General features: G+C 44.0%; 2 protein-coding genes across 12 annotated transcripts in view; both read left to right on the top strand.

Moving 5' to 3' along the window:
• The window catches only part of LOC104855158 (protocadherin gamma-C4), a 171,487-nt gene that overhangs the window by 77,294 nt on the left and 83,860 nt on the right, over positions 1-10,333 (top strand). The window contains exon 1 of one of the 11 annotated variants that reach the window (XM_019206028.2): positions 2,927-3,460. The exons of 9 other annotated variants lie outside the window; for them this stretch is intronic. In XM_019206028.2, the coding sequence (XP_019061573.1) occupies positions 3,152-3,460 (309 nt within the window). In that variant the 5' untranslated portion in view covers positions 2,927-3,151. One more of the 11 variants, XM_019206026.1, reaches the window with a different exon arrangement.
• Positions 7,864-10,333, top strand: part of LOC104855156 (protocadherin gamma-B7-like) — a 3,325-nt gene continuing 855 nt past the window's right edge. Inside the window, exon 1 of the mRNA XM_019205999.2 lies at positions 7,864-10,179. Coding sequence (XP_019061544.1) covers positions 8,545-10,179 — 1,635 coding nt within the window. The 5' untranslated portion in view covers positions 7,864-8,544. The remainder of the gene's footprint in view (positions 10,180-10,333) is intronic.

Below are 10,333 nucleotides of genomic sequence, written 5' to 3'. Positions count from 1 at the left end.
GGCGCTCTTCGACACGGTGCCGCGCGCCGCCGAGCCCGGATACCTGGTCACCAAGGTGGTGGCGGTGGACGCCGACTCGGGACACAATGCCTGGCTGTCCTACCACGTGCTGCAGGCCAGCGACCCCGGGCTCTTCAGCCTGGGGCTGCGCACGGGCGAGGTGCGCACAGCTCGCGTTTTAAGCGATAGGGACGCTGCCCGCCACCGCCTGCTGGTCGCTGTGCGCGATGGTGGGCAGCCTCCTCTTTCGGCCACCGCCACCCTGCTCCTGGTCTTTGCGGACAGCTTACAAGAGGTGCTTCCGGATCTCGCTGACCAACCTGTCCCTTCTGAGCCCCAGGCCGAGCTGCAGTTCTACCTGGTGGTGGCTTTGGCCTTGATCTCAGTGCTCTTCCTCCTTGCAGTGATTCTAGTAATTGCTCTGCGCCTGCGACACTCCTCCAGCCCTACTGCTTGGGGCTGCTTTCAGCATGGTCTCTGTTCCAAGTCGGAGCCTAGAATTCCCATCAACTATGAGGGGACTTTGCCTTATTCCTACAATCTGTGTGTTGCACAAATGGGAAGAACAGAATTTAATTTCCTAAAATGTAGTGCGCCCTTGAATTCCACTGAAGACATGGTTAGTAGTAAGTCTCCTGGGGCCTTAATTCCACTTCAAGTTGGGGATGATTTGACTTCCCATCCTGAGACTCTTACAGCGGTGAGTTTCATTTTTGTTTTTAGTATTCTAGTTTCTTGTATTTCCCTATAGTACTTCATTTTTCATATCTATGATCATATTTGAAAAACCATAGCTAATCATCATCTGGTTTTCTCAATATTTACCTCATTATGGTTTTCCAGATTTATTTGGTTCATGCTGGCTGGGTGTAATCCCAGCACTCAAGAGGCTGAGGCAGGAGAATTGCCATGAGTTCATGGCCAGCTTGGGCTACATATATAGTGAGTTCAAGGCCTGAACTACATAGCAAGATCCTGTCTCAAAAACAAAATGAAGAGGAAGAAAGAAAATAGAAACAAAGATTTTAGTTCATAAATTGCTTTGTCATTGGGTGAAAAAAATTGGAGCTCTTTTGTTAAGCTCTGATTAACAAATAGGAGTAGTCTTGGCTTCCAACCTAATAACCTGTCTATTCGAATTTGCTAAGACTTAAAATGAATTTTCCATATACTGTTTTATATGTTTAAATGCTTAAAATATGCAGCTATGCATTAAATATCCAAACAATCACTTTTTAAGAAGCATTTATTGCAAATAATCTCTTTGGTGACATTTGGCATTTTTGTTTATTGTAATACCTTTTCTTTTCTAACTGTGAGCATCTAAGGGGAGACAGCTAGAAGATCTATGAACTCTGAAACTATATCCAAAGTTGTTGATACATCCATTTTAATTGGGAGAGTAGTCAGAACTCCATTCATATTTCACAGGTTTCTATTGTCAGCAAAATTTAATACCAACTACCCTACTGGGATTTTTTTCTTCTACTTTTGGTCATTCTGGTTATGGTCCTTTCCTTTCCTTAGAGTTGAAATTGTACTCTTTCTTAATCTTTTTACCACTCCCTTGCAAGATAAATTCCATGAAAACAAATTAAATGCTTATGTCCTTTGCTCTCATTCTCATATTTAAGATCTTCAAAGGGAAAAAAGAAAATGTTTAAAGATATTTGATGTCATAGTGACATAAATACTTCTGAACAACCTACTTTCTATATAAAGAAGTGATGCTCTAAATCCTTCATGTTTGAGAGGAGAACTGTTGTTGGGTTGATAGGCCTGCACAGCTGAAAGTGTGAATCACTTTACATTGATCTTCCTCAAAAACTGCCTAAGTGAAGAGATTATTTGTATGGGTACCAATGTCCTGACAACACAAGTGATTGACATAAAAATTTATTTGTTAAAAATGTACAGCATGGTGAGCCTATAAATCCCAGTACTTGGGAGGTTGAGGCAAGGATCACTACAAGTTTGAGGCCAGCTTGGGCTATATAGTGAGCTCAAGGCCAGCCTGAACTACATAATGAGATCCTGTCTCAAAAAACCAAAACTAAAACAAAACAAATCTACAGCACAAGCTGGGGATGTGGTTCAGTGGTACAGCCCATGCCTAGCACGTGTGGGCATGGATTCAATCCTCAAAATGGAGGAAAAGAAAAAAAAATAACTGTATCTAATTTTCTTTTTAAGTTTTTCTGCACTTGAAATTCTTCTACATATTTCTCTTTCCATTACTACACAGTTTAATAGGCACCTATAATATATGTACATTTGAGTTCATAATTACCTATTAAATTCATGTATATGGGTTACATTAACTTCTTATATGGCTATAAGAAAAAAGTACATTCTTCAAAAAAGACTCATTAAGACTCAATGAAACTATTTTAGCAAAGAATATGTTCTACCGTCTCATACAATTTAAGCTAAATAGATTAAATAATCCATAATAAAAACCTTCCAAGTGACTTAGCTCATAAGCAGTATAATATAGTCTTAAGAATGCCTATGCTAAATATAATTGGATGTTTACATAACAATTTCAAATAAAATTGCAAGATTTTTCTGCTGGAGCTATAAGCTCATATGATGTAAAAAGCACTGTTTATATTTGGAGTGGATTCTTGTTGAGCAAATATGTTGCAAATGTATATTGAGCCAAACAGTATCACTTAATATATTATAGTATTTTTACTCTACTTTGCCTCACTCCCCAGTAAGAGACCAACCCACAAATGGTGATTAAAGATATGAGGGAAGCAGAACAAAAGGTACAGCTCAGTGGTAAAGGGACCAAACTCAGGGGTTGGTCCCCGGAAATATGTGACAAACCAAAGAATCAATGTAAATAAGATATTGCAAGCCAGGATATATTAGAGTGGGTGCAGTAACATTTTAGGACTCTGAGCGCCGCTGTTCACCTACTAGGAGAGAAACAAACCCACACAGCTCAGGCCAGATTCTCCGGGCTCCAAATGTAGAAAGCCCCACAATTCATACACACCGGCTCTTGGGTTGCAAAGAAACTCCCTCCGGAATATAAGGTGTACAAGCTACAGAGAGTCCCAGCAGTCACAGAAAGAAAAAGGAACCAGTTGAAACGTACGTGTCCAGGGAGAACGTGGGAAATTTCCGCGACCAGACAACAATGGCTGCTCAAAGGAATCGCTCCGACCACACCAAGCTGGTCCTGCTCTGCCTTTTCCTTCGGATACCCTGGGAATCCCGAGCCCAGGAGATCCGCTACTCGGTTCCTGAGGAACTGGACAAAGGCTCGTTCGTGGGTAACATCTCCAAGGACCTGGGGCTGGAGCCCCGGGAGCTGGCGGAGCGCGGAGTCCGCATCGTCTCCAAAGGTAGGACGCAGCTTTTCTCTCTGAATCCGCGCAGCGGCAGCTTGGTCACCGCGGGCCGGATAGACCGGGAGGAGCTGTGCGCCCAGAGCTCACGGTGTCTGGTGAGTTTTAATATCTTTGTTGAAGATAGGGTGAAACTTTTTAGAATAGAAATAGAAGTAACTGATATCAATGATAATGCCCCCAAATTCCAAGCAGAAAATCTGGATGTAAAAATCAATGAAAACGTCGCTCCAGGAATGCGTTTTCCTCTCCTGGAAGCCATTGATCCGGATGTGGGTGTGAACTCCCTACAGAGCTACCAGCTCAGCCCCAGTAAGCACTTCTCCTTAGGCGTGCAGAGCCGCGCCAATGGCGTCAAGTACCCTGAGCTGGTGCTGGAGCGTGCTCTAGATCGGGAGGAAGAGGCGGTTCACCATTTGGTTCTCACCGCCTCTGATGGGGGTGTCCCTCTCAGATCTGGCACTGTCCTCATCACTGTGACTGTGTTCGATGCAAATGACAATGCGCCAGTCTTCACCTCACCTGAATACCACGTGAATGTTCCAGAGAACTTGCCTGTAGGCACTCAGCTGCTAACGGTCACTGCCACCGACAAGGACGAAGGGGCCAATGGAGAAGTGACATACTCGTTCCGAAAATTACCTGACACACAATTGTTGAAATTCCAACTAAACAAAAATACTGGAGAGATAAAGATATCAGAAAGTCTAGATTATGAAGAAACAAGTTTCTATGAAATAGAAATACAAGCAGAAGATGGGGGAGCATATCTTGCAACTGCAAAAGTGTTGATTACAGTAGAAGATGTAAATGACAACCGTCCAGAGGTGACTATCACATCTCTGTTTAGTCCAGTGACAGAAGATTCACCCCTGGGAACTTTCATAGCCCTTTTAAATGTGCATGATTTAGATTCTGGTCAGAATGGAGAGATAACCTGTTCCATTCCAGAAAATTTACCATTTAAATTAGAAAAGTCTATTGACAGTTATTATAGAGTGGTGACACATAGAATCCTTGACAGGGAACAAGTATCCTCTTACAATGTTACAGTAACAGCCAAAGATGGTGGAAGTCCACCTCTATCAATGGAAACTCACTTTATCCTGCAAGTGGCAGACATCAACGACAACCCACCTACCTTCTCTCAAATCTCCTACTTTACCTATGTCCCAGAGAACAATCCCAGGGGCGCCTCCATCTTCTCAGTGATAGCTCATGATCCAGACACCAAGGAGAATGGCCAGGTCATTTACTCTCTGGCTGAAGACACCATCCAAGGGGCACCGCTGTCCTCCTACATATCCATCAACTCAGACACTGGCGTCCTGTATGCACTCCAATCCTTCGATTATGAGCAGTTCCGTGAACTGCGCCTATGGGTGACTGCCCGTGACAGTGGAAACCCTCCGCTCAGCAGCAATGCATCGCTGAGTCTGTTTGTGCTGGATCAGAATGACAACACCCCTGAGATCCTGTACCCCATTGTCCCCACTGATGGGTCCACTGGGGTGGAGCTGGCACCCCGCTCTGCAGAACCCGGATACCTGGTGACCAAGGTGGTAGCAGTGGATAGAGATTCTGGACAGAATTCCTGGTTGTCCTACCGCCTGCTCAAGGCCAGTGAGCAAGGACTTTTCTTGGTGGGCCTGCACACGGGGGAGGTGCGCACCGCAAGGACCCTATTAGACAGAGATGCACTCAAGCAGAACCTCGTGGTATCTGTGCAGGACCATGGCCAGCCTCCTCTTTCCTCAACTGTCACACTCACTGTGGTGATAGCTGACAGCATTCCAGAAGTTCTGGCTGACTTAGGCAACCTTGAGCCTGCTCAGGAGTCCAACACACCCAGACTCACTCTGTACCTGGTGGTGGCTGTGGCCTCTGTCTCCTGTGTCTTTCTGGCCTTTGTCATCATGTTGCTGGCATTCAGACTTCGGCGCTGGCATAAGTCTCACAAGCTCCAGGCTTCTGGAGATGGATTGGGTGGCATACCTACCTCCCACTTTGTGGGTGTGGATGGGGTCCGAGCTTTCCTGCAGACCTATTCCCATGAGGTGTCCCTCACTTCAGATTCGAGAAAGAGCCACCTGATCTTCCCACAGCCCAACTACGCTGATACGCTCATCAGCCAGGAGAGCTGTGAGAAGAAGGATCCTTTGTCTTTGTTAGATGATTCCAAGATTCCTATAGGAGACACTCCCTTGGTTCCAGTGAGTTTTATTTTTTGCCTTCTATTTCCTTTTAACATTAGGAATGGTTTTACTTTTAGGTTTGCATATGGTGGTACAAAATTTAAATCTCTTTTTAAAAATCATTTTCTCTGTTTCTGTGACACTTTCCTATTGCTAAAACATTGAAGAGTGACATTTGATTATTTAAAATGATTTTTAAAACTTTCTGGTAAATTTACCTACTCCTAGGGAATGCCTGTCATTGTGATTAGCCTTGCAGAATCTTAAGTTTTATAGCATCACTGAGTACAATATTGACGATTCCTAAAAGAGGCTTCCACACAGAAGTGTCTGTCCATTTGTGTGTTCTCCTTAGGTGGCCACATGATGAAACTGGGTCTTTAGACAGCCTGGGGTCTTATTGTTTTCTTTATTGGTACATTTTAGGTATACAATAGTTACATTCATCATTGAGGTCTTGTACCTTTACATGACGACATATCTTGGTTCTAATTTTCCCCCTTCTCCTGGCCTCCTTTCACCCCCTCCACCCTCCCCTCTTTACAAAGACTTTGTTTCCATTTTTCCTTTTCTCTTATTTTTTCTTTTCCTTTTGTACCTTTTCCCCTACCCCTCCCACTTCCCCTACAACTTTAGACCTTTTTTCCTATTACACAATATCAATTATACATTTTGATTTTTATTTACAGTTTTAGTTTATCACACCAGATAAACTATTTGGTATTTACACATGTGTGTCCTATTAATTTCACTTAAGAGTATATCTTCAGGGCTGGGGATTAAGCTCAGTGGTTTGGTGGCCTGCCTTGCAAGTGCAAGGACCTGAGTTCAATCCGCGGTACCCCCCCAAAAAAGTACATCCTCAATGTGCATCCAGTTGGCTATCAATGTCTCTGTTTTCTCATTCTTTATGGCTGAGTAGTACTCCGTTTCACCCCACATCTCTTTATCCAGTCACCAGTTAATGAGCAATTAGGCTGTTTCCAAGCTTTAGCTATTACAAACTGTGCCACTATAAACATGGGTGAGCATATCTGAGGTCTTATTTTTAAGGCAGGCCTGATAAAAATAGGTAAATGTTGGAAACCAAATGCATTTGCTTCACTAGAAACACAAATCAAGCTTAAGGTTACTCAATTTTATTCTTCCAAAGGAAAAAAACCTTTGCATTTATAGTTTTTAAACTATACCTTGTATTAACCATTGCTATTGAATATAATTCATAAAGATTCAAATTTTCTATTAAAATTCAATTAATTTATAAAAATGTACTTAAGTTTTTCCAACCATAGTCATACTTACTAACATCTTGGTATTCTCTTCACATATGATTCTCTAACTTCATACTCTTGTGTGGAAGATATAACTTTTATGTTGACTTCCCTTGCTCGAAAGGAATTCTAAAGAAGCAATAGATTGTTAAATTGAGGAGATTTGGGGTTCTACTGTCTTCATCTTTTTACAAATTAAATACTCCTGTCACTAAGGCTAAAAATAAATATAGAATGGGAAGATGTAAAATTTGTATAGGTTCCAAGAACAGAAGCAAGGGATTTGTGGCAAGGGCATATCAATGGGTCTTTAATGTAGGGAAAGGAAACCTATTGGAAACTGAAAATTCTGAAACTGAGGGTGCACACTGTCCATTCTGCAAGACTAGAACATAAAGAAGTAGCTGTACACAAAATTCTTCAAACTAAATGATAATGACTGTGTTTAGTTCAATGAAGAGAATGATGTATTTGGTTAAATCCCTTAATTATTAATACTCTACTAAACTTGAAAGCATAGCATCAAAGAGTATCCCACAGTGTCTCAGAATACTTGACACCATGACATTTTCATGTCAATGGACATTTTGTTATTTATAGGTCTGTGGAAGTATTGCACACACTCCAGACCTATAGTTATTAACTCAAATCACTGAAACTACTATTGCAAGTTTTTATTCATGAGAATCAAAATTATTGTGTAGCTATCTCAGGTAATTCTATTACTTTGAAAAACACAAATTTAAAATGCTCACCATTTTAGTTACTATAAACAAATATTTTTAGATAGAATTGTTTAAAAAGCAATACAAGGGCCTGGGATTTAGCTCAGTGGTTATGCCACCTGCCTTACAAGCACAAGGCCCTGAGTTCAATCCCTGATACCAAATAATAATAATAATAATAATATTTTTTAAAAGCAATACAGGACATCCTGGATGATTTATAGTTAGGTCAATGGAAAGAAAGGTTATCAATTGCTAACCAAATAAAATCTAGGATTGAAGACAAAATGGTTTTTCTTTTTTATCTTCTGTACTTCCAGTTTAATAGAAAATTAAAACTTCTCTATGGTGCTGGGGTACCGACTCAGGGCCTTGCAAATAGAAAATAGCTCTACCACTGAGCTGCATCCTAAACCACCTAGTTACTCTGTAAAAGAGCAATAGTAATTGCCTTTGGATGTAGGAATTAGATAGCAATTGTCCATGAAATAGGAGACCTATAGACGGACCTTTGCTCTATATTTTATACCTTTTTTAATTTTGAAGGAAATACTTTATTAGAGATCAGAGTAAGAGTATAATATATAAAAATAATAGCGAAGAGGTTTAAAAGTTTCATAATGACAACCGAATCACTGAGGAATAAGAATTTCAGCTATCAACTTGTACATTTCAAAAATAAAGATTTTCTGATAGAAAGCCAGGCTGCAGTTCCACACAAAGCCTCTGGGCGCCGCTATCGGCCAGTGCAGAGAAAGCTCGACGCCCGGGATCCTTCAGCCTCAGCCTGGGGTTTCCTGCGCCGCCACCAACACACACAGAAGGAAACCCTCTCACCCAGACAGACTCTGGGCTGCGCACACCCGGCCCTGAGCACAGGGGTTCCCGACCCCGAAACGCGGCTCTGCCTGGCCTGGGACCAACGCCGTTCCACCGCGGACCAGTGCACTTCCTCCAGGCGTGAAGAGGGGGCCGAGAAGCGCAGCGAGCAATGGGAGGGAGCTGCGCGCAGAGGCGACGCGCCGGCCGCGGGCAGGTACTGTTTCCCTTCCTGCTGCCTTTGTTCTACCCGGCGCTGTGCGAGCCCGTCCGCTACTCCATTCCCGAGGAGCTGGCCAAGGGCTCGGTGGTGGGGAACCTCGCCCGGGATCTGGGGCTGAGTGTCCAGGACGCGTCGGCTCGCAAGCTGCGCGTTAGCGCGGAGAAGCTGCACTTCAGCGTAGACGCGGAGAGCGGGGACTTACTGGTGAAGGACCGCATAGACCGCGAGCAGATATGCAGAGGGAGGAGAAGGTGCGAGTTACAGTTGGAGGCCGTGGTGGAAAATCCCTTAAATATTTTTCATATCGTTGTGGCCATTGAAGACATTAATGATCACGCTCCTCAATTCCGTAAAGATGAAATAAATTTAGAAATAAGTGAATCCGTCAGCCCAGGAATGGGAACAATTCTTGAGTCTGCAAAAGATCCCGATATAAATATGAATTCACTGAGCAAATACCAGTTAAGTCCTAATGAGTATTTCTCATTGGTGGTGAAAGACAGTCCGGATGGCGGCACATACCCAGAATTAGTTCTGCAGAAGACCTTGGACCGAGAAACACAGAGCACTCACCACTTGGTGCTGACAGCCGTAGACGGTGGGGACCCGCCCCTAAGCAGCTCCGCTCAGGTAAGAGTCCAGGTGGTGGATGCCAACGATAATCCCCCGGTGTTTAGCCAGGATGTTTACAGGGTCAGCCTTCGGGAAGACGTCCCTGCAGGCACCTCTGTCGTAACAGTGAGGGCCACCGACCAGGATGAAGGCATCAATGCCGAGTTCACCTACTCCTTCCTCGGTGTGACTGCCAAAGCCCAACACGTGTTCTCTATGGATTCCAGTACAGGAGTCATCGTAACTCATCAGCCCCTGGATTTTGAAGAAGTAGAAAGGTATACAATGTACGTGGAAGTAAAGGACCGAGGATCTCTCTCCACACAGTGTAAAGTAATTATAGATGTTCAAGATGAAAACGACAACAGCCCCGAATTAATCATCACTTCTCTCTCTGACCCCATTTTGGAGGATTCCTCTCCTGGAATGGTTGTGGCTCTCTTCAAAACACGGGACAGAGATTCTGGAGACAGTGCTGAGGTCACATGTAGTTTAAGTACAGATGGTCCATTTAAGATTCATTCTTCTTCCAGTAATTATTACAAATTAGTAACAGATGGGGCCCTGGACAGGGAGAAGACTCCAGAGTACAACGTCACCATCACAGCCACCGACAGGGGCAAGCCACCCCTGTCCTCCAGCACAACCATCACTCTGCACATCACTGACGTTAACGACAATGCTCCCATTTTCGAACAACCCGCCTACTTGGTCCACCTACCAGAAAACAACCAGCCCGGGGCCTCCATAACCCAGATCCGCGCTTGGGACCCAGATCTGGGACCCAACGGCCAGGTCTCCTACTCCATCGTGGCCAGCGACCTGGAGCCTAGAGCGCTGCTGTCTTACGTGTCCGTGAGCCCGCAGAGCGGGGTGGTGTTCGCGCAGCGCGCCTTCGACCACGAGCAGCTGCGCGCCTTCGAGCTGACGCTGCAGGCCCGCGACCAGGGCTCGCCCGCGCTCAGCGCCAACGTGATTCCCCATATATTATTTCTAGCTTTGTTTCCTCAAACTTCTACTAGTCTAAGGTCAGCAGAGCCCTCCTAAGAGTCAGACCCACATATATCTGTTACATATAAGATCTGCCATCAGATTCCAAAATCTGACACTTGTGACCCCTCCTCTT

This window comes from Fukomys damarensis, unplaced genomic scaffold, assembly GCF_012274545.1.
Source record: "Fukomys damarensis isolate Sample0158 unplaced genomic scaffold, DMR_v1.0_HiC HiC_scaffold_3, whole genome shotgun sequence".
NCBI classification, from domain to species: domain Eukaryota; kingdom Metazoa; phylum Chordata; class Mammalia; order Rodentia; family Bathyergidae; genus Fukomys; species Fukomys damarensis.
This window is presented reverse-complemented; position numbering and strand designations above follow the sequence as displayed.